This window comes from Acanthopagrus latus, chromosome 1, assembly GCF_904848185.1.
Source record: "Acanthopagrus latus isolate v.2019 chromosome 1, fAcaLat1.1, whole genome shotgun sequence".
NCBI lineage: Eukaryota > Metazoa > Chordata > Actinopteri > Spariformes > Sparidae > Acanthopagrus > Acanthopagrus latus.
The window spans coordinates 15698691-15723342 of NC_051039.1; the positions used below are offsets into that span (position 1 = coordinate 15698691).

The following is a 24652-nucleotide window of genomic DNA, read 5'->3' on the forward strand; positions in this document are numbered from 1 at the left end:
AATCTCACCCATGAAACTGATTGGAAATCCAGTCAGGCCGTGAGCACTCTGCTCTTGAAATAGCTGTTTTTTTGTTGTTTTTCTCTGATGTAGCATAAAGAAACACAAACCTAAGTTTCATTCTGCAACCCCGGTGTTGGGAAATGATAAATAACTTACCCGTGTGACCTTGTGCACAATAACAAGCCAAAAGCTGCATTGTTTGAAAGACAAACACTTTAATAGTCATCGCATGCTCCCATAAACTCGTCACTGAAGAAAGAAGGCACTCTAATTCACAGTATGCAGGCTCCACACCCATGATTGTTATTCACAGGTAAGTATGGTGTTCACATTTAAGGCTTTCAATGCAAAAGTGACACAATTGTAATTATAACTGTGACTAAATAAATAATGACATCAAGGCAGTGTAAAGGCACTCTGTGCTGTGAAGCTAAACAAGTCATTGCAAATATTCCCAATACCGACACTCTACTTCTATGGAATGAACCCTGTTCAATGTTTTCTTAATAAACTGTAGGAATTAACGGACTTATTTGGTTTTCATTTGAGTTAGTTTATCAGACTATTAAGTCTAGTGATGTTTATATAAAAAAGAAAAATCACATTTAGAAGTGATCCCTCTCACAAGTTGTGTCATCTTTTTGGCATTTTGGTGTCTGAGTGCGAGACACAAACCATGAAACAAACACTATAGCTGCATCATTTTACCAAAGACAGCCTCACTGCAAACATAACAATCGGATCAGTGTTTTTTTTCTTTTTTGGTTGGCATTCCAACATAAATATTATATATTATATATCGATCAAAATAAGACAAGAATGTTTTAAGACCACAAAGCAAGACAATATCGACTAAATGAGCAAGAAATGTATTTGGTGACGATCAGATCTGTACTTCATTATCGCGGCATTCATAGTACATCATAATATAATAAAAATGCAAAGGTAGTCATAATTTATTATAAGCCTTGTCACTGAACCTCTAGTTTATCACTAATCAAGAGCATCTATAAGACACTTGAACGTATAATTAATTGAGACTCATATCTTTGGTGTTTTATGGCTGTTGATGTAGAAACACAGCATGAGTAGAGTCATAAAGCATTACCAATGCACTATAAATCCCTATGAATGAATAGCGATACTATATATTCTACCACATAACTAATGTAATGGACACATATAAACAGGTCAGTGTACATTTAAAATGTTATACACACACATATGTACACACATACCGTACATGCCATCGTCCCCATACACGTAAGAAGTTCCTTGATACAAAAAGACAGCAGCAACATTGCTCTATCAAATAAAAATATCATCCGATAATATTTTATTTTTGTACAGTATCTCTAGTCATTAAGAAGCAGGTAGCGCCCACGTTAGCTTCCTTGCATATAATCTGGAACCATCACATTGCAGGTGAGTGTCCATCTTTATGAGACTACACTGCAAATAGTAAATTGGCATCTGACTGCTACTCAGCCGCTTTAGAAATACTTTGTAAACTCATGCACTAACAGGAAGTAGTAAACATATTAAATCCTAGATTCTGTAACCTAAACATGAGCTGTAGATGCATGTCAGATCAAACTGTAAACAATACGATAAGTTACATCAGTAACATGATGACATCAAAAGAAAAAGGCAGCATGGCTTCCTCAAGAGATTCAATTGAGTCATTACTACTACTACATTGCTACCTCTGCTGCACTGTCTTTCTTCTCAGGCAGGGATTTTTGCCGACAGGAAAGGCGAAAAGAAAAAATCAAACGCGAACTTCAGGGCTCTCATTGTGGTGCGTCTCCAGTCTCTCTCTATCTTCACCTGCCGACCTCCAGAGAGCAGTGACGAAACGCAGTCCAGACAGTGGATAGCCTTCAACTCGAAGGCCGGAGCCTTGGCTCCTAGACGGCCCTCCAGCTTGGTGCTGAACTCCACCATGTGACCGGGACTTAGGTTGAGCAGAACTTGTCTGAACTCATGGCTGGCCACGAGGATTATATCCCTGGCTGGATCATCTACGCCTCCCTCCCGGATCATCCCGATCGTCACCTCGAAGCGGTAGCTGTCGAAGCGCTTGATATGGCAGGTGTTTTTGGCCAGAGCCTTGATCTGACACAACTCTTCCTCCTCCTGCATTTGCAGCAGTATGGGCACTGACGTAGACGTTGATGCAGAACTGGCTGCCAGATTAGCAGCTGTTAGGTTTGCGACCGTGGTGTTCTTTGGCTCACATCTGGGATACCTCTCTCCATACAGGCAGCGCAGCCAGTCCCCCATGAACACTGGCAACATGTTGATGACCGACTGTGCCCCGTTCTCTGTCTCGACCACACGAACGTGCTTGAAACGCCCAGTCCAGGTGACTCTGTGTCCGTGCAGGTGGCTGCAGAAGATCTCTGTCCTGGCCATGCCTTTAGTTTCCCAGGCAGGTGGTCCACACGCCTGGCTGTACTGGATCCAAGTTAGGGTGGAGTTGTACACCTTCTGTCCCTCTGCATGGTACACATATATAGAGAACAACAGGATCACCATGGAGATGCAGAGTAAGATGAGTTTGACTGGGCCGCGGTGGGTCAGTGAGCGGAAGACGTCCAGGATGGACATGCTGAACCGCGTCCACAGCCGCAGGGTCACAGGGATCGCACAGACAACCAGGGTCACAATCATCTTCGTCAGTTCCAGCTCGAGGAACCACTTGAAGAGCTGGATGAAGAGCATGGCGGCGAGGCCAAAAGCCAGAACCGGCAGGGCAAACAGCAAGAGGAAGTAGGCCACACAGGTGCGTATGAGACCCACAGCGGAGGAATTCTGGAGGAGCACCACCGAGAACTCACACCACATGAAGCACACAAGGTACGGAACCAGGAAGCAGTAAGTCCCCCTGAAACCACGCATCTGGGCCATGCTGGAGGACACAATATATAGGAAGAATGGGAAAGAAAGTTAAAAATTTTATTTTTCCTATCAATCTGTTGTTCAGCAAGCACATCATGGCCCAGATGCTTCTGCTCACCTGAAGAACAGATAGAAGAGGTAAACATACAGCAGGCAGGGGAGGCTGAGCTTCAGCACCACTGACTCCCCCAGTGGCAGCGTGGCGAAAGTGCGTCCTAGTAAACGAAGCACCGTCATGTGCTCTGGCAGGAACTGGGTCAGGCAGCACAGAGATGATGCTACCTGGATTGAGGAAAAAGTACACACAGACATTTTGACATTTGAAATCAAGTCTTGTCAGATCGGAATAATAAAATCACTACCACTTTTCGGCAGGTTTTACCCAGTAAGGCCAAACTTTTTAACAGGCTTTTTAGGTCCATCTTCCAACAGTTACTGGTGCCATTTAATTGATGACACACTTTGAATGGCAGCCCCCCTTATTTGCATAATGACGCAGTAATGCATGGAAATGAAGAAAGAGAACACAGAGATGCTCATGTTTATGAACATAAACAGGGAAGAAAATGCAAAGGATTAACAACTCATGAATAAAGATCTAAATATGCAAAGAGATGAATACATTAAAAATGAATAAATAAATTAAACGGGGAAAGTAAATACATTGGGGAATTAATATGCAGAATGTTGGATCAGATAAACAAACATGCAGGGCAGGGCGGCCCAAAGACCAATAGCAATAAAACATGCAAAACAGTGACTGACACATATTTAATGTTAACCCTGACCTCTATGACCATTGCCCGGCGTGCATACGTGGCAGCGGTGGGGCTGAGGCTCATGTAGCTGACAGCAGTGAAGAAGATGGCCACAGTAGAGAGCTCAGAGCAGGGGATCCAGCCCTTGTCAGCTACAGGGAAGGAGAAAATGATGAAAAAGACGGACAGGATGAAATAGAGGTACGGCTCGAGGTTGTTCCAGCCAAAGTTGGTCTCCGCCTGCTCCACATCCAGGCCAGGTTCGAAACGTGTCAGCAGAGATGTCAGGGCTCTGAAGTTCTCCCAGGTCTGCAAAATCAAGGTAAAAACAATGATGTTCAGAGGGACAAACAATATTACATTAAATGTGCTTTATGGTAGTGAGGAAAAGAGTTCTATGACTTGACTATTAAGTCAAGAGTCCCTGGCTTTACTCACCTTGTTGCTCTGGAAAACTCGCAGCGTGCAGATGATCATGGAGATGAAGGAGAGGTAGAAGACGAGCAGAGGGATGACAAAAGCGAACAGGTCAACGGTCAGGTTGCTGACGATGAAGAAGAAGATGAGTGCGTTGACGTGTTGCGTTGGGATGACCGTGCTCAGCCACTGGACGCCGGCCCGCGACGCCCAGTCCACCAGGTGCTCCTTCATGTCCATAAAGGCATGCAGCGGGTACTGCAGCATCTGTAGACATTTAATAAGGAGATATATCAGAGAATACATGTGATAATTATTTAATTAATTGTAATACTAGATATGATTAAGATACCATTAAGCGTGATTTCATGTCCATGGCTTTTCTTATGGCCCCGCTGTGATTAGAGTCCAGCATCATCCCACTTCGGCCAAAACCCCAAGAACTTCTGTGGCTTTTCTTGTATCCTGACGGGACCAGGTCAGCCTTGTGCTTTAACACAAACACACACTAGTCTGGATTGTTAGAATAAAAAAATAAAATGACATCTCTGTCTTTATGATGACAGATCATTTCTATTTTTGTGTAGTTTGGCTGTTTTACCTCCCCACCACTGTCTTGAGTTGTTGGGCTTTTAGTCTTGGCTGTGACCTGGTTGTCATTTTGGGGCGCAGAGGGAACGATGCCTTGTGCATACTGTTGAGTCATCTCAACAAAGTCATCCAGGTCCACCAGGTGTGTGGCTGAGAGGACAGGAAGCAGGTTATTTCACCAGAGGACACGTGATATTCTCAGCACCTCTCTCTGCTCGGGATACTCACACTCTTTGCTGACCATGCTCTCCAATACTTTCTGGGTCTGGCCTGAAGTCGGGGCAGAAACTCTGTTCACAGTGCCACCTGTTGGTGAGAAATGAGCACAACATGGTGAGTGAGTTAGAAAACATGGCTGGAGGGCTGTATGTAATGTGATATTCTTCACCACGACAGCTGCAGATACTGAAATCACAAAGGGCCACACATGAGATATTTAGGTATCATATAATAACATGTTACTGCCCCCTGGGCAGCCTGTAGTACATCAGACAGGATTGGTGTCACAATTCCAAAAAATACTCAAAATGGTGTTGATGTGTGTGTGTGTGTGTGTGTGTGTGTGCACCCTACCCTGCACTCCATTGACCTGGCTGACATTTTCCAGCATCTCAGCCACAGCCACCTTCTTCTTCCTCTCCGGGTTGAGTTTCCAGTACATCATCATGGCCGCTTTACGCACCGCCAACTCAAACTTACTCTCCGTCGACAACTTACGCATGTCCGCCTCATTCTCCGGAGTGATTCCTGTCAAGGGGTCCACAGAGAAAGGGGCCGTTTTTGGAACTGCAAAGACAAATGCACAAACATGCACACACAAGCACTGAATTCTGTAACGTGAACCTTTTCTCTGGATCCAGCAGCGCTGCAGAATTCTGGCAGCACCTTTTCTTCCCTGTTTAGCAGCTTTGATCAGCCAATTAACAGCCAGACAATTATTTAGCTCTGTTTCATTTTCTTCAGCAAGGATTAAGAAGTGCTGACCCAGCTGAAACACAGAAGAGAAGAGATTAGTTTGGCCTGTGTGGCTGCTTCATTCAATTAGACATGAACTTTAATGTCCTGTACAGTGTGCACGTGTTTAGAATTTAAACTAGTTTCTGGAATAATCAAAACATCTGTCACATTATTACATGAATCATTACATTAGCTTAGATAATTGCATCACATGTGATATAATTATTTAACATATTAAATTGTGTTTAGATATTTAATGCGATTATATCAAACAGTTAGACCTATTATATGTTATATACAATCTGTGAGACTATAAGTAATTCTATATGTGTGCTTATATCTTTGTAACATTATTATTTATATGCTGCTCACTACTGATGTTTACACTCAGACAAAGTAAAGACCAATTTAAAGAGGAAGGCTAATTAATTTTATCAATTCAATGTTTTGACTAAAGTTTACAATATTTAAAACCAAAATGAAGTGAAGTGGAAGTATAAAATGACAGATAATGGAAATACTCAAGTATAGTACAAGTACCTCAAAATTGTGTACAGTACTTGAGTAAATGTACTTGTTTACATTCCATCATTGATAGTAAGCATATTTAAGAATAGGAACCATGTGGCACATCATCAGCAGTGTAACTGTTTGCAATATTGTCCATTTTATTTTGAAATTTAATTTAGATTCACATGGTGGTTCACCCCCCCAACCCCGATCATTCTGAGACAGCCTCACCTAATGTTTCTCCCTCTAACTCAATAGAAAGCATTCCAAATTTTAATCTGACAGTAACTTGTCTATCCAGAAACAGAAACCCAGAGATAATTACTTTCGTCACAGCCAAAACAGTTCACAGTGACGGACAGATGACTACACAACCCATAATCACCTGTCCGTGTGGTCATCGGTGTCCCCTGGGCAGCAGAGGCTGCGGTGGCGTATCAAGTGACTGTTTTCTAATCTTAACTTTCATTTCATAACTCCCCCCCTCAGGGTTAGGGTTGGTTACAGTTATCATCAAAATGCGTCTATTTGTGGGAGGATGAGCTGTGTCTTGATATGAAGTGGCTCAGCATTAATATAGTCCTGCCTGTGTCATGCAACCTCATAAATCTACTTAAGTGGCCTCCATTTTAAAAAGTGTCATCAAAACATCTAAACACAACAAAAAGATTATGGGAATAAAAGCGACTATGCTCGTACAGAAACAAAAAAAAAACACACTGATTCCTAGTGTATGACTTGTGCTGACTGTGATGTGTGGCTCCTCTATTATGATGTATGGACCATCACTGCATGTACAGTATGTCCAACCGCTGTACTGACATGGTCACCTGTCTTGACATGTTCACTTAAATGCAGCCGTTGCGGTTATTTAGGTGCTTCGTATGTGCTAATACATGACATATAGCATTGGAAAGTTCACGCTGTATAACCAGACACTTTGGAATTTACCCTTTCACCGCTGAAGAGTCTTCAACGCAAAAAGTCTGGGCTCATCTTCCACCTCGAGTCCTCCATTTCCCTTTTTGCAGGAACCTCTTTTTACATTTGTGCTTGTTGGCGGAGAACTCAGTGTGAAGGAAATGTGAATATCTCATCACTTCTTGTGCAAACACAGTGCGGTGCTGCCATACTGCGTAATAGCGTTGAAAATGATGTGTACGTGGGACAATATCTTGGTGTCTGATATTGAAAGCCTGGGATCGTCTTCCAAGCGGCCGAAAATAGACACGCACTCACAACTAGACTGCGTAAGCCAGCAGGAGTGAAAACAATGCCAAGTGCCAGCCTGTGTGCATGTGCTTTCACCCACCCGGGTCTGAGCCCTGGCATCGCCGGCCTCGGCCTTCTCTTTCATCTGATCCACGGACAGATCTTCCTCTGGCTCTTCATCTGGAGGAGGAGGAGGAGGAGGAGGAGGAGGAAGAGATGCATTAAACTGCACACAAATGCATCCCGATCGATCAAAAAACTACTCTCTGAATCACTCCCTTCCAAATATGCATGGTGGTGGTTAATAAGTAATAAGGCACTTCTATGGCCTTAAAAGGTGCTTATTGATATTATTGTGTGTTAATGGCATCATAAACACATTTATTTTTAGATTATAAGATACTTTTAAGAAACGTGTTAACAGTTGCAGTCACTTATTTTAGCATTATAGCAGCACTGATTGCATTTAATGTATTTATGTATTATAGCCCAAAATCACATTGCCTCAGTGGGCTTTACAGTCTGTTCAATGATCAAAATTTTCTGTCCCCCGGGATATTCAGACGAGCACTGTGTTCACAGCCAGCAATGAACAAATCCCACCTGCGTATATCTCGCAACATGAGAGTAACAAGAGGTCAGAGGTGGGGTAGGTGTGAGAGTTAGTGCATTTTAAACACGTCTGTGTATCTGTCTGTCTATGCAGAGATGTGCCAAGACTCCATGGCTTTGATTGCCCCGTTGCGAAAAGATTGATTGCTGTTACCGCTCCCTCTGTGTCCTTTAAGCAAAGCGGTTCAGCTTCTTCGCTTGTGGCCACATTTTAAATGTCGGTGTCTCGTGTGCCGCAAAAAAACTCTTACTGGTGCGACCAGTTTGCCTGTTTCACTTGCAGCAAATGAATCCATGTTTAAATTTGTCATTAATAATATAAGTTTCTCTGCAGAAATCACATAAAACAGATATATGGGTACTTCACTTTAAGTAAAAAGTGGTTAATATATTGCTAGAAAAAAAATCAGGATTCATTGTCTAGGGACCACGAACATCCGAACAGCATTTAATGACCATCTCACCATTGTAGGGAGATTTCAGAACCAAAGTGGTGACCGACCATCCAGCAATCTAACATCCCCAGAGCCTTTCTGCTAGTATGCTAAAAAAAAGTTCACCGAAGCATGTGTTGCATGGTTGGCAAAATGGAAGACAAGTTGTTGGAAAACTACTTGTCTGCATGTTTGCTACTGTCAACCTGCCCGTCATACAGTAAAAGAGACGAGGCGATCTGTGCTCTTCTGCTCTGTGGAGCTATCTTGAGCAATACCAGAGGTCTAACAAGTACAGATTCAAATGTCGAACACGGAATTTAATAACTGGATAATAAAAATAACTTTATTTTGTTTAACTATATTCAATTATAAATTGTTAACTGTTTCTATTTTTGGCTGACAATCTTTACGTAGCCAGAGGTGCCAAGGGTACATCTCTATTCTGACCAAGAGGCTTGTTCATTCAATAGCACGGTTACTCTGTCACACATGGAAAGACCACTCCAAAACATAGCACAAGGATCATCACCTCAATGCAGCAATGAGCCTGTGATTAGAGTTTGTGATCCCAAACTCAAGATAAAGGCATATTTACCATCCTCTTCATCGTCCGCTTCCTCCTCAGCTTTCCTGAGTCTTTCCTGTATTATCACCCGCTTGGCCAGGGAGGCAAAGGTGCGTTTCACGGGGGCCGTGGAGGGAGCAGCAGGAGGCGCTGTGGAGGCAGCAGCGGAGGAAGGAGACGTGGAATCTGTTGGAGTGTTAGGGGATGTAGAGGAGGCCGATGAGAGCTTAGAAAAGGATGAATTTTGGGGGATTTGAGCCGTGGGGCTTTCAGGGGAAGTGACTAGTGGAGTTTTGTTTGGAGCGGGAGGGGAGGGTTTAGTAGAAGCCGTTTTAGAGGCGGGTTTAGAGGACACAGCAGGAGACTTTGACCCCTCTGAAGAGGGAGCGGAATCCATCACTTTAGAGATAGCGTGAGCAGGCGGGGGAGAGGACTTTGATTTTCTGGGTTCTGTGGTGTTTTCTGCAGAGGATGGAGGTTTGGGAGGATGAGAGGGAGGAGAGGCTCCATCCAGGACAGGGCATGACCCAGCAGTCTGGGTTGACGGAGAGTCCTTCTCCATATCACCTGGAATAAAAAACGGCTGTTAGTGATTCAACATGCAACTAATGACGACCATTACCCTGCAGTGAAATCATTAAGGTAATTTCTAAAAGTGGAGTGAAGAAGACACAGTGTGAGGTGGACTGTGTGAACTTGGAGGATCCTTTCCTCTGAATATTTTACACCTTTACTTTAAAAGGAAGCATATATGACACACATCAGGGATCCTCTGGTTGGAATGTCTGTTAAACACTGGCGGGATGTAACTACAGATACATTTACTCAAGTACCACATAGTTTAAGTGAGTATATCACTATACTTGTTTATGTGTATATGTACGTGTGTATATATATATATATATATATATATATATATATATATATATATATATATATATATATATATTTCAGAGAGAAATGTTGCACTTTTTACTTCATGACATATATCACACAGCTGTAGTTACAAGTTAAACACATGATCACTTTAAAGAAAACACATCAAACTTTACATTGAGCAGTAATTAATAGCTCTATATAGCTCTATCAATAGGCTTTCCTTATTCTAATACATTTATATAGACTATACACAACAGTGAGTGGGGTCATTTTGCATTTGAAGTACTTTTATTTTTAAAGCTTTAAAGCTGCTAAAAGGAACTTTGGTATTCTGTTGATAAGTGGTAGTGTTTCCACCATCAAACCCACAAAATACAATTTAAAAATAAATAAATAAATAAAGTGATATTCAGAAAAATCTCTTCCTGCTTCTTTTTTAACTGGCTAATGTACTACTCACTGTAATATTGCCTGGGAAAATCTAAACACAGGCTCTTACAGTGGGCACACAATTAATTAAAACTGAATAGAAATAGTAGATAATAGAAATCTTCTTGCTGATGGTTTGGTTTCTCTTATCTAGGTCATATACAGACATCAGTGTTGAACTGAGAGTGTAGTAGCTTCAAGCCAAATTTGAAGCCGATACTTGAGTTTGGCTGATGTACAATTATGAATGCAGGACTTATATTTACACTTTCAGTGTTGTAGTATTACTACTTTTACCCGACCGAAAGATCTCAGAACTTCTCAGAACCAACGGGAAACAAGGAGCAGTAAGATTACACTGGGATTAATGTGTTTATTCATCGTCATAACCTCTCATCTCGACTGCCTGGGGTTTGCCTCGTCCTGCACACGCGAGAGAACTTCAAGTGTCAAGTCAGCTCCCAAACACTAAACCTGCGCCGGCACAAGCTCTGAATCCCAAAATGAAGAAGCCTTACTTGTTGACTGCATGAACCGATGTCTTCGGGATATAAAAGGTCAACTGTCCGCCCGGTTTTAAACGCTGTGCCTGTCGTCCATGCTGAGCTCCACGCACTCCACGCAGCTCCGCGAAACCAGAGACGCACGCTGCAACTGCGCTCCAACTCTCATGTGTCCGACCGTCAACAACACCGCAGGCTCACGGCCTGCCCTCTTGAAATAGACTCTTCGCTAATAGGAGGAATTAAATGTCCCTCAAATGTGAAACTGATCCTGTTGGTTGACGGTTTACTCAGTTGTCTCATATCAATCATTCTCTTTTTGTATTCAAATATAATATAATATAATATAATATAATATAATATAATATAATATAATATAATATAATATAATACACTTTTAAAATAGTGGGTTTAGAAGGGCTGCATCTGTTGTTATACTACACTGAATGGTCTCACCACTTAAGTAGATTATGGGGTTCCAGGTCAGAAGCCACTGTATGTGGGCCTCCTCTAATCGAGCCTGACTCTCTCCCATATGGTGCCAGTCCTCAGCAAGCCTCAACAGAGTGGAGGGTAATGACGAAGTCCAGGTCTCCAGTGAGAAATTATGAGTTCATGTGATTAGTTAACACTTATTGGATGACCATTTACTGAACATTAACTCACAGTTACCTTGAATACGTTCAATTACATGGCAATAAGAAGCTGTATTTTCCTTATGGTGACAGCTTCTCCTTGGATTTGGCAATTAAATTAACCTGAAGTAAATGCAGGTTTATGTGAACCACTTGATAATCCATTAAGCATTAACTAATCACATATTCATAGTGACATTTCTTAACAGGGGGAAATAGGAGTTTGTGACACATCCTGCATTAATCCATGCATCTGAACCCCTTGAGTCACGCATGGATTACTTCATGTTTTATTTAAAGGTGCAATATGCCACAAGGTTGCTATCAAATGTTCAAATCTTAAAGCTGCTGTTTTTTTTTGTTTTGTTTTTTTTTTAGATTAAAACAAGTTTTAAAGAGCTCCATAATCAAACTGTAATCACTGTTTCAGTGTTTGGTCAGTAAACCCTGTGTCTCCGCTCATACAATAAAAGAGAAAATCATTTTTTTGGTATCCCTGCCCACTTTATCCAATCAGGACAGAGAACTGGAGGTGGTCCCATCAGCTAGTGAAAAAACAGAAAAAAAACAGGCTTCAAAATGAAAGTTTTTACAATATAATTTCAAACCTCCTTAACTTAAGTCACAAAATTGTATTCATTTCTTGTGGGTCAAATTCAAAGTCAAATTTTACTCCATACGGCAAAAGCCACATGGTGGATTCAAACCTCAGAAGCCTGCATGAGGAATGATCTTCACCAGGTGAACTATTTCATCAACCTACCTGATGAAGGTAGATATAATATATATAAACTTTCACTTTGATCCCTGTAAGAATGTCACCTCTACTTTTTTTTTTTAACTTTTAAAGTAGACATAAAACGTACATTAAATCTGGCTGTCCATTGATGTTTTTGCTCAGTAGCTTGCTTGCTCCGGTGTTGCCCCCCCTGAGCATTTCCTACTGGGTCCCCCACCCGTCTCCAACCTGAAAATGTCCAGCGGTCCAAAGCTCCTGTGTCAGTGGCGTAAACAACACCAACACTCCCCCGGTGCTCTGAGCTCAAAATCCAGACAACTATAGCTGCACGATTCACAAGCAGTTACTCTGGTGGAACACTGCCCTCTATCTGTTTGGAGTTTGAATTTGACAGCTTTGCCATTCTTGCATATGGCACCTTTAAGCGCATGTGTACACTTATGATATCCTAATGATAAGCGCTATTTAGGCTGTGGACCTGGCGTTAGATATGTTGTAAATACATCCAACATCTTGCCAAAACTGTGTTTACACCTGTGCACCGTGCCACTGCAATGCATACCAACAGGCTCCATGTGTCGCGTTGGTGCTGGGCTTCGTGTTTGGGTCATTGTTCCTCTGGGAGCTGTCCAACTGTGCCAGTACTGAAAGGACAGCTCCCACTTTCGTCCCCATGAGCCGTGACAAGGACAAAGAGTGTTGCTGCCTGGTACAAACTAAAGCTCTCACTGTCGGCTCGCATCAGCAAGCATCCCATGAGCGGGCAGCTCACTGGCTCCTGTCCAGACGAGGTGAAAGCGTCCCTGCTGCAGCCCAGAGTCTCACCTGCAGGTTCACTCTTCTCGTGTCACGCAGTGCAACACCTCTGAAGGCAGCGTTCACCAATCTGCCTATGCCTCCAGATGTGGGTTAAGATGACACATGCTGCACATGCTGGTTTAATCCGTTGATGCTGCCGTGACCTGCTCACGCACAGGCCCCCCCCCGCCCCCCCACATCCAAAGAGGGAAGAGAGACTTGCCCTTCTTTTGCGTCTTTTGAGGGGGACGGCAGGTGACCAACTATCAAACTAGTTCACACTGACACACCTCCTTATTAAAACTGGAGCACTGCATCGCTTGTTTATGTGTGTGTGTGTGCGTGTGTGGAGGCAACAGTCTTAGGTAGAGAGAGAGAGAGAGAGAGAGAGAGAGAGAGAGAGAGAGAGAGAGAGAGAGAGAGAGGTTTTCACAGTTGACAGCATCAGCGCGCACCCGAGAGGCGGGGCTGTCTGTGACCCGGTTAGACGTGAAACAAGCCACAGGCTGCAGTCTCCATCGTTTTCAGGTTGTGGGGAAAGTCTCCGTCTCCCCGTGTGGAAGCCGCAATGTCTGACTGCAGAAGGCAGTGGAACCGGGAGGATGAGCTGCCGGTGTACCTGGCGGGGCCGATCAGCACCGGGCCCAACCAGAGGAAAAGCTTCGGCATGTTCAGCTCGGTGGAGGGGGCGTTCGAAAGCAAGACCATAGACTTCGACAACTACGCGGTGGGGAGGAAAGGGAGCCGCACCCCGAGGAGCGGGAGCCGGGAGAGGCTCTTGGACACAGGTGAGCCCGTCGGGAAGACGCCCAGCGAGGGCCGGGAGGGGTCACCGAGCCACCCGCCCGGGGAGAGAGACGACGGACGGCCCGGTGTTGAGACCAGATGCTCAGCTGGGAAGGAAAGCCCGGATGGGAAGGTGGCTCCTGCTTTTCTTTTCTTTCCCCCCCCTCTCTTTGTTTGTCTTTATGGTTAAAATTCTGATGATGTGGTCATGCGTCCTGGTAAATAGTTCATGATATACGCACTAGTTGCAATGAAAACCGTCGGATAAACAGCCTGGAGGAAGAACAAAGGCTTGTAGTTTTAACGACTCAAGGCTTGAATGTGAATAATTTATTTTTAGTATGCAGATAGTTACATGTTGGCCTCGTTTCGTTTCGGAGGAGCCTTATTAATCTGGAACCCCTCAGGAGTTTTGCTTGTGACACGAATACACCAGGCTGCATAAATGATGAACTTTTGTGCTGCATTGCAGTTTGGCCATTTTGCCTCACGTCGCCGCGCAGCTCGGCCAAAATCCTCCAAAAATATGCAAATGCGGGTACAGTTAAACGACGCTGATCCTGGGTCTGGTGCTGAACCGGCCGGAGGCAGGCGGCCGTCCTCGCTGTATTGTTGTTGTGCTCTCACGTGAGCCGCCTCTCGTGTGCGCGCGTGTTGAAGAGAGAGAGGAGGGGGTGGGTGTGAGCTTTCCTTCCCGCACGCACGCGCACGCACGCACGCACAGGATCGTCACCTGTCTCTCACGGCGCGCGCTCCACGCATCCTCGCGCAGCCTGGACGGCGCTCTCCATCTCCGAGCACACGGAAACGCCAAGTAACTCACACCAGGGGGGGAGGCGAAGGGGGCGCAGAGCGCAGCGAAGGGCGCCGGAGTCATCACAACCCCGGGGGCAGAGAGCATGTCTGGGACCGGTCACCAGGGGAGGAACAGCGTCCCCCATCTGACGGTAAGCGACCCGGCCTGGTCCCGCGGAGAAGCTCTACGCGTGTATGCAAATCCCCGCCGCCAGTGCCGGCAGAGAGGGGATTAAATTCTTAGCGAAGCGGCAAAAAGCAGAAGGCCTTTCTACTGTTTCCTACCAGCAATCCCAAACCAGAGAGGTGACAATCGTCAATGTGTGTGTGTGTGTGTCAAATCGAGTGCGTTTTCTCGCCCAGTGTTGTCTCATCCCGCCGCCTGTCAAAGGGATTAACTCGCTTGACGTGACGGTCGAACCTGGAAACAATGGCACGCACAGAACCACACAAAGGTGGCGACGAGACGGGATCCGTGCAAAGAGGCGCCCCCCCTCAGCTCACACATGGCGTCCTGTAAAGAGACAGTCAACTGAGACACGCGTCAGGCCGTGTTAACATTATCCCCACTTTTTTTTTGTTCGGCACCCTTACTGGCTAAAGATGCTGAGGATTCAGCAGGGCTGTCAGCTGCCGTCATCTCGCACCATGGGTTGATCACTAGTTGCCATGGAGACATAACATCTTCCTAATGCTGTTGCCAGGCACCCTGCCTGGTGCTGGAGGGTGTGGACAGAGATGTGGCGGTCTGAGGGAGACGCGGTTTAAAAGCTTTCTTCCAAATTATCAGCGCTTATAAACACGTTATGCATGTAATTAAAAGCTGCACCGATGGCCCCACCCCATGCACAGCACTTGTGCATTTCTTGCCAACCCCTCATCGACTGCACTGTGTGATTATATTGCTGTGAAGTCGGGGATTATATAACTGATTGTGCAATATATCAAAATGTCATGGCTGAATTCTCTCTCCCCACCTCCCTGCTTCTCCCCTGCAGAGTGAAAGGCTGTTGATCAAAGGAGGGCGGGTGGTCAACGACGACCAGTCCCTCTATGCAGACGTCTACATCGAGGATGGGCTCATCAAGTGCGTATATAAGAAAGCAATGATGTCAAAAAATACTGAAGACGTGTAAAAATTTGGATTTGCAGTCAATGACAATCCCACTTTCACTTCCACACCCATATTTTTGCATTTTTCCATCGTTCCCGCTCTCCTCCCACCCACTTGTCTCCGTATGCACATTGTCCTTTGGCAGGCAGGTGGGGGAGAATCTGGTCGTACCCGGAGGGGTCAAGGTGATCGAGGCTAATGGCCGCATGGTGATACCAGGGGGGATAGATGTCAACACCTGCTTCATGAAGCCTTTCCTGGGCACACAGCCTGTCGATGATTTCCTCCAGGGCACCAAGGCTGCGCTTGCCGGGGGCACCACCATGATCAGTGAGTGTGGATGCCTCTGACGGGCTGTTGAATAAAATATTGGCTGAACTCTTAACCTTTGACCTCTCCCATCTCTCAGTTGACCATGTGAGCCCCCAGCCTGGGGACAGTCTTCTGGAGGCGTTCGAGCACTGGCAGGAGGCCGCAGACAAGAAAGCGTGCTGCGATTACTCCCTCCACGTGGACATCCCTCAGTGGAACGAGTCCGTTAAAGATGAGCTGGAGCTGCTGGTGCAGGAGAAAGGTACATCTAGTTATTCCAGTGTTCTCCAGAGCTGTGGTCAGTACTGCAGTTCTTCGTGTTCATCCCTACTTTGGACACATTTTACAAGAACAATAGGGACAGAGCTAGGAACAATTTGGCCCGGCGTTGAATCCTCTTACAGTGAAGTCACAGTGGAAATCCATTGTCCTCATCATGGCGCTGTCATGGTGGCAGTGTGTAAATTGACGCTTGTAATCTGTTTTAAGTAAAAAATCACTTTTCTTTTGGGGGAGCTACAACATAATGCAGTGACCGAGCCAAGGCAGCTGTCTCGGTGAAGAGTTGTAATTCTTGGCTCAGATGTTAGACATAAACACGCTGTGCAGACAAGGCTGTATATCAGCTTCTGTATTTTTATTTTTTTTAAGTTTGCCCTTCATCAGGACTTTATTTACTGCGTTTCATGAAACATTACTTTGGCAACACCTACACAGTTCGTCTTTGTCGTCCTTGCCACTGAGGTCCCCTTCACTACCTTCTTGAGTACATTCATCGTTTCTACTGCCGTTAGGTATCAACTCCTTCCAAGTGTACATGGCATATAAGGACCTGTACCAGATGTCGGACTCTGAGGTATTATAGCACAAACACTCAAATGACTAATTTCTTATGTAAATGTATGACTTTCTGCCCTTCCCTGTCACTATTTATCCACACATTGTTCTTTCCACTTCCTCAGCTGTACGAGGCTTTCTCCTTCCTGAAGCAGCTGGGTGCTGTGGTGTTAGTTCATGCTGAAAACGGAGACCTGATTGCTCAGGTAAGTGCTATGTAGCCGTCTCTATTTCTATCTCTCGGTAGGCAACTGGCATCCCATAAACGTCTCCGCAGGCTCAGGTTCAAATTTCTTTGTCTGTGCCCGAAGGCAGATCTGATTTGCGGACAGGGTATCCTGTCTTGTCACAGACAATAGAAATACATGGTGGAGTTACTCAAGCTCTGCTAATCAGTATTTAAAGGAAGAAATAACACACAAAAAAACACTAGAATAAATGGTTGGCGAAATAACAAACAATATATGATGACTTAGCCAAATCTCAACCAATCCATTACCTTTATATTCCCCCGCAACCTCCACTGCAGAGATGTTCTCGTTACATAACACCCCAGCTCTCAGAGAAAGCCAAAGATAGAGGGGGAGAGAGGATTAATGCTGCTCCATCCTCTGCTGATGTTGGGCGTGACACTTTTATCATAGGCCACCACTGCTGTTGACCGTTATTAAAGTAACGATGGTGATGTAACACTGATTAAGATGGCGAGGGTGAAAGGTGCTGACAATGCTGACAGCAGTGATGAAAAGTGGTAGTCGTGGTCTTGGAGATGGAGCTCCTTATCGAGGGGACAAATTACGGCACATAACCACACTGTATTTGAAGATTAATGAGGGTAATGAATGATAATGGGGGCGCTGATGAACGATAATGACATACTTGTTATCCTGGCTGCGATAGAAATGAGGAGATGTGTGATGAAATACCTTTAGAAGATCCAGCCACAGTTAATCAAAATAAATGATATATGTAATAAAAGCAGAAAGGGGGTTGGGGTCTGGTTTTCATCCAGATTTTGCCGTTCTCCTGACAGCGCTGTCAGGAGCACAACAACTCGCCATTCTAGGATTACAATGAGCACTTCATTTTCTTTGATAGCATGACAGACCGTTAAAATCCTCATTTAATGCCCATGAGACACCAGCGAAGGCATTAAAACATGAATCGTGTGAAACACGATTTGACAAGTAATGTATGTAAAGGCTGACAGTTATTGTCGTCGGTATGAAGATAATTCTTTTCATTGGTGTTGTAGGAGCAGACAAAAATCCTTGGAATGGGAATCACCGGACCTGAGGGCCATCCTCTGAGTCGTCCTGAAGAGGTGATATGATTTATGTATCCTGTTATCCACTCCATCCATCCATCCCTCCATCCATCCATCCATCCATAGGTTGTAATGTTTTCTTTACTTGCTGTACACGCAGCTGGAGGCTGAGGCGGTGTTCCGCGCCATCACCCTTGGCAACCGTGTGAACTGTCCCATCTACATCACCAAGGTGATGAGCAAGAGCGCAGCCGACACCATCACGCAGGCCCGCAGGAAAGGTCAGCGTCTCTTTCTCTGAGCCGCATTTCTATTACCCAGCAGGCTCTCGATCGGTTCACGTGTCAGATTCTCTTTGAAACGACTCTTCTCTTCTGTCTTTCTCATCCAGGCTCTCTAGTTTTCGGGGAGGCGATCACAGCCAGCCTGGCCACTGACGGCTCCCACTACTGGAGCAAGAACTGGGCCAAAGCGGCCGCTTATGTGACCTCTCCGCCTCTGAGTCCTGACCCTACCACCCCTGACCACCTCCACACACTGCTGGCTTGGTACGTCTTAAATTTAAACAGACCCAGAAGCAGCAGACAGCTGAAGTCTGAATGGCTGTGGGGTTATTTCCCTTATTTCATATCAGGGCCAAAATGTGAGATGTTAGGTTTTCTATGTAAAGATATCACAAACATCAATCAATATACTTGAAATAACTGAAAGCTATGCTAAATGATACCAGAATCTAAGGACAGTAAATAAGCTTAGCTAAATGCTTATGTGGATTGTATTTGGAATGAAAACTTCCACTTTGTATTTAAGACAGTTTCTTAAATTAATAACAATAATTTTTTTCTATATGACGTTCATCACAGATCTGATATTTCGTAATGATGGTTGCTTCTTTTTTCATGGAGTCCGGATTACCCAGTCACTAGTCTTCATATTTTAGATAGCGTAAGGGTTAATGCCAGGCTGTGAAGTTGTAAAGCATGTGGCGGTAATCCTCTGAGAAGCCTGCAGTACGCTGAACACTGGGATATGTGAAAACTTTTCTCATTAGTGCAGAGGGAGGGCAGACAGAGGGCTTAATTTAGCTGTAACCTCTGCAGAAAGTGAAATGCAAATCAGCCTGATGACACCAAAGGAGAAAAGCACCGGGATCTAACTCTGACTGTTTGCCCTCAGATATAAGTTTGGTATTCATTTCACAAACAGCTGCTCGTGTAATGCGCAATGTCAGAGCAGCTTCAGTGATAAACAGATGGAGAGATGATGAAGGTGTCTGTTTGAGCGTAAAGTGTAGAAGTACATCAATAACAGTACGTTGTAATTCATTGCAAAGCATCTTTCACTTGAGACACACACTCACACACACACGCACACATACACACAATGCACAGAACAACCTGCTGTACACTTTTGACTGTCCCCGATTCCATAAATAGCGCAGGAACTTGAATCCTTCATCATCTGTTGCCTTGGCTACCGACTGCCTTCGTGCTCCTCTTCTTCCTCATTCCTCCTATCCTCCTCCTCCTCCCCTCTTTTTGTATGCAACACCAGCTTGTCAGGGCGGGTCCGTGTTGTCACACCGGTGGTGTGATACTGCTGTTAGGTTTGAGCCTCTGCTGAGGCGGCAGGGTGTATTTTTAGGCTTCTTTTTCACAGATATTCGAACAAAAGAACAACACGTTTCCTCACATTTCAGTGTGGCCCATTATCTCCATAATGAGTACTCTCATGGCATCAAGGCTAAGATCCCATGACTCACTATCATGGAGTAATCACTGTAATTTACAAATGAATCAAAGGACTTCAATAAGAAATTACCTCTTTGTGACGTCAAATTCGTTGTCTTATATATTCAGGTGTAAAATGAGTATATATATTGACCACTTTTGGATAATGCAGCAGATCTGTGTAACATGATCCTGTAAGTGCTTTCGGGGCTGGTATTGCAGCTGCGTTGCACCATTCTGACTGGTACAGCTGGCTGGTTATTCTGCCCTCTGGCCACGACATGACTTGTACTTTAACTCACATGCTCAACGAAGACACCTGGTGGCTAATGGTGGAAAATGTATGTCTTTCTCTTTTTAATGATTGCGCGAATTTGAATGTGAATGTGGTCTTTAAGTGTTTGATTTTTTTTTATGCAGCCCAATCTCCTTTGAGCTGCATGTATTTCAGAATTCAAAGCACTTCAAAACTTTACAGGAAAATTATGGATTTAACAGTAGGGATTCCATTATTATTTATCGAAATAAAGTTAACTGCCAACTATTTTGATAATTGTTTCAGGCTTGTGTTGTGTTTAGGACCATCGGCTGGACAAAAGCAATTAGAAGGCGTCGGTTTGAGCTCTGGAAAAGTGCTTTTAAGAATGATAGGACGTTTTATAGACCAAACAAATCGATTAATCATGAAATAATCAGCAGATTAATCAATACTAATACAATACTATTTGACAGGTTAATCACACTGTGATATACTGACAGTCTCATATGATTTTGTTGCCTTGATGCAGCGGGGACCTCCAGGTGGTGGGCAGCGCTCACTGCACATACAGCACCTCCCAGAAAGCAATCGGTAAAGATGACTTCACCCTGATCCCAGAGGGAACCAACGGAGTGGAGGAGAGAATGGGTTTTGTCTGGGACAAGGCTGTGGTGAGAAATGAGCATCTGTGTCTGTGTGTTGCTGTGTGTAGCTGTGAGTGTGAGGTTAGTCTCTTAACAGCCACCTCTCTGCCCCCCCCCAAGGCGATGGGGAAGATGGATGAAAACCAGTTTGTGGCAGTCACATCAACCAACGCTGCGAAAATCTTCAACCTGTACCCGCGTAAAGGCCGGATTGCGGTGGGATCTGACGCTGACATTGTCATCTGGGACCCTGACAGCGTCAAGACCATCAGTGCCAAACTCCAGCAGTCGGTGAGAACAGAAGGAAAAATGGGAGAGGGATAGGAAAAAGAAAAGGGGAGGATGGATAGATTGTCAAATGGAATGCAAGGTATTGTAAGGTACCTGATGTTGTGACGACTAAACTGATCCTCACGTACTGCGTCGGTTGAAGGAGCAGGAGTGCATAAAGAAGTGGAGGCAGGAGAAAAGCTGCAGGAGTCAGGGTTTCATATGGGAGATGCTGGAGTGTGAAATAGGATATAAACCAAGAGGAGGCGCACAGGAGGTGAAGAGGAACCTGAAGTGTACTTTGAGTTGGGATATAATGTTCAATTCAGCCTGGTAAGAAGCCATACTGCACTGGTTGGCTGTTTTTGAATAATTTGCATTACATTGCATACTCAACCTCTGGTTATACAGTATGTTTAAAGAAGTGGAGTCTGGGATTTGTTTTGAAAGGGTTAGTTCATCCAAATAATGTGGAAACATGTTCCTATTTATTTCAAGTGGCTTCTAGCTATGTAGATGAGTACCTCTTTTCTGTTTTTGCTCAGATTTAGTATTTTCTGAAATCTGAGATTTCTATTGCAACCATTAAGTGGGCAATATGTTGACAATTTACACCCAAGACAAATAGGGAGCAGCATAGAGTAACCATAGAGTAACTGCTAACCGCTGTTAACTGTAGCTGCCATTACCTTGCTGGCGCTGTTAGTTGTGCAGCTAGCGGCCTTGACTTGAAGCTCAGGGCGCTGGGGATGTGTTGTCATTTACACCACCAGCACAGACGCTTTGGACCAGGACACGCCAGGGCTAGCTGGTCAGTATCTCCATGCTGCAGATATCTCTGCAGCACACTACATAGATAGTGTCTTAGTGTCAAAACAGTTCTGTTGATAATTACTATACTATGCTACTCAAGCAATGCAATTTTAGTTTTATAATATTTCTGGATTTTCAGCGATGCTTTTAGACTGGGTGCAGCTGTCAGCACTCTGCATTGTTGCAGGAAATACAACTGTCTAGTTTTTGTTAATTTTTAAACTCTTTTCGACAAAAGAATATTGCATATTGCACCTTTAAACAATTTCAGAGGTGAGTAAAAGTTAGTTTATAGCGCTCACAACATTAATGCTTCAAGAGAAGAACGTTGAGGACTGTGGTTATATCAGGATGCAGCTGTTTTTGATAGTTTGATTGCAAAATTCAGTTCACCTCCTTCACTTGGATGGCAAAGGCTAGACAAATAAAATCGTTGCCGCAGTATGCACATAGTCAGTTTCCCTGAGAGGTAAAGTCTGTTGTTTTTTATGTGAACTAACCTTTTAGATTTAAGAAAAAATTATCTGTTTAAATTAAGCAGGATGGCCTCAGAGGTGAAAATTTGCTTTGAGCAATGTGACACAATAAAGTGAAGTATATTAGACGGTGGATAATGTATTCAGTCTGTTCTGCCACTCTCAAAGACCCTAATCCGGACTGGTGCCGGCAGAGTATAATCCCCCTTCACCCCACACCCATTCTGTGCTACCATCTCTCTCCCCATCCCCCTAGATTCGCAGTAAATGCCCCGAGCCTTTCACTTATTCATCCCCCATCTTTCAACTGCTGCATTTTACTGCATGTATTAAGCCGTTTGATACAATGCCTGCTGAAATAGCACAGTGAGGCGAGACAGTGTAGGATATCAGTGTTTGAAATGGTTGGGGGGGAATAAAGGAGCTCTCTCTTGTCTGTGTGCTTAATACCCATTTTTCTTATCCTTTGTCTTGTATGTGCTTTAATCCGTCTGCACACAGGCTGGTGAGTACAACATCTTTGAGGGTCTGGAGTGCCGTGGGGGTCCAGCGCTGGTGTTGAGTCAAGGTCAGGTGGTTTACGAGGAAGGCAAGCTGCAGGTTCAGCAGGGTACCGGTCGATTTATTCCCCGCAAGCACTTCCCAGACCTTGCTTACCAGCGCGTTAAGTTCAGGAACCAGGTACAGTGCACAGATGATTTCTGCAGACGTCATTTGCAATGTACTAATACATCTATAGAATAGAACAAATCAGACATCCTCAGGCTCCGAAGGACCTCCTAAAAAAAAAAGTAAATAAATAAAGTAAATAAAAAAGTACATTTGATTCATAGAAGAACCAATTAGTCCTTAATCTTGTGACTGGTGGGTTACGGACCATTGTGTCTGGAGAATCATCAATACTTTGTATTTGTTTCTCTGTGCAGGTGAAGGGCAAACAGGGTGTTATTCGTGGGATGTATGATGGCCCTGTGTATGATGTGATTCCTACACCCAAATACATCACACCCTCTCCGTCGGCCAAAACCTCACCCACCTCTCACCAGCCACCACCGATACGCAACCTTCACCAGTCCAACTTCAGCCTGTCAGGTAACAGAGAGCATTTATTACATCTGAGTTTCAAACTTCTTTGAAGACTCCTATAAAGATGCATGTTGCAGCCTTTCATGTGGACTTAAGCAATTCTAAATCTAAATATATGAATTTAATCTTTGTTTCCTAGGGGCACAGATCGATGACAACATGCCCCGTCGGTCTGGCCACCGCATTGTAGCACCCCCCGGTGGTCGCTCCAACATCACCAGCCTTGGTTGAACACTTGACCTGCACAAAGTGTGGTTGTTGCGGGGTTTCACCTCTTGAGTGTGTGTGAGTGTGTGCGTATGACTGAGAGTGTGAGCACACTGGCATGAATGAATACCTTTGTATTTTTTTGGTACATTGGTGATGCACTCTTTTTTTGACCATTATGACTTGCATCAGTTTGCCTTGGTCACAGAGGAAGAAGCACATTAATACTTCCAACTATAGAAGAAGAGTGTGATTTACAATCAACCGAGTCATTAAAAAGAAAGATTTGACAGAACTCACAGGCTCACGATCGGGGCACTCACACACACACAGAGATCCAGTGTTGGACCCCCCTCCAAGCATCTAAATGTGACCCCTGTGTTACGTCATAATGTTGTTATCTCCTTTCCTGTGAGCATGACCTCCTCCTAATTCTTCCTCACACCCCACGTCTTACTGTGTGGGTCCGATGGTGCTCCTTTCCACCCACTCTCTGGTGGACAGCTAAAAAAAAAATGACAGATTTCTTCTGCATCTGCTTTTTAACACCCGGGCAATATTTGTTTTAGTGTGGCTCAAGTGGATCAGTTATACATATTGCATGGACACGTCTGTAGATGTTGCACTACTTGTGGTTTATTGTTACAATGGAGGAACACATCAAAATTGTACTCAAGGCACATTTGTATTCAACAGCGCAAACATATACTTCCACTGGTAAATGTATGCTTTGAACACATAATGATATTCACTGGGGATACAGCCAGCTGTTACTATCTCCAAAACACATTAATTCATTCCATGATTACTGTGAACTGCAATAAAAGCAATGGTACCGCTTCTCCACCGTCAGACACTATATGCAAATAAATACTCTCCTATAAAGTGTGAAAGTAGATCAAACAAACACAAAGTCAGCTGTGGACTGCGAAATGAAGTTGTACCTCCCTAATAGAGATTCACAATGTGTGTATGTGTGATAGTTTTCTGCCAATCACTCATGCCAGAAATAGATCCTTGCTGTACTGACATGCTCAAATCACCGCTGTAAAAGGGCTTCAGCTCCCACCCCCTGTTCTTTAAAACTTCACCGAGAATCTTTCTAAG

At 44.3% G+C, this 24652-nt stretch overlaps 2 protein-coding genes across 5 annotated transcripts; one reads left to right on the top strand and one right to left on the bottom strand.

The window, feature by feature from the left end:
* Nucleotides 1–196: 196 nt before the first annotated feature.
* wfs1a (Wolfram syndrome 1a (wolframin)) lies at nt 197–15521 on the bottom strand. Of its 3 annotated transcripts, none has more exons than XM_037107943.1 (12): nt 14952–15521; nt 8997–9533; nt 7453–7532; nt 5517–5661; nt 5247–5420; nt 4902–4979; nt 4684–4823; nt 4435–4572; nt 4104–4349; nt 3696–3974; nt 3026–3189; nt 197–2917 (listed from the first exon to the last, which is right to left on the bottom strand). In XM_037107943.1, the coding sequence occupies exons 2-12, from the start codon at nt 9526–9528 to the stop codon at nt 1732–1734; spliced, it is 3162 nt and encodes a 1053-aa protein (XP_036963838.1). In that variant the 5' UTR covers nt 9529–9533; nt 14952–15521; the 3' UTR covers nt 197–1731. The 3 variants fall into 3 exon arrangements, with proteins under 3 accessions (XP_036963838.1, XP_036963824.1, XP_036963833.1); XM_037107929.1 differs by lacking the exon at nt 14952–15521 and adding an exon at nt 12714–13089; XM_037107938.1 differs by lacking the exon at nt 14952–15521 and adding an exon at nt 10793–11071.
* Nucleotides 13383–24384, top strand: crmp1 (collapsin response mediator protein 1). 2 transcript variants are annotated; one of them, XM_037107954.1, is made up of 14 exons: nt 13383–13868; nt 15529–15617; nt 15790–15974; nt 16054–16218; nt 16751–16812; nt 16919–16999; nt 18049–18117; nt 18221–18341; nt 18452–18608; nt 20579–20720; nt 20814–20984; nt 22754–22933; nt 23179–23344; nt 23478–24384. In XM_037107954.1, exons 1-14 carry the CDS (start codon nt 13518–13520, stop codon nt 23567–23569), a joined length of 2031 nt encoding a protein of 676 aa, XP_036963849.1. In that variant the 5' UTR covers nt 13383–13517; the 3' UTR covers nt 23570–24384. The 2 variants fall into 2 exon arrangements, with proteins under 2 accessions (XP_036963849.1, XP_036963859.1); XM_037107964.1 differs by lacking the exon at nt 13383–13868 and adding an exon at nt 14279–14682.
* Nucleotides 24385–24652: the final 268 nt, after the last annotated feature.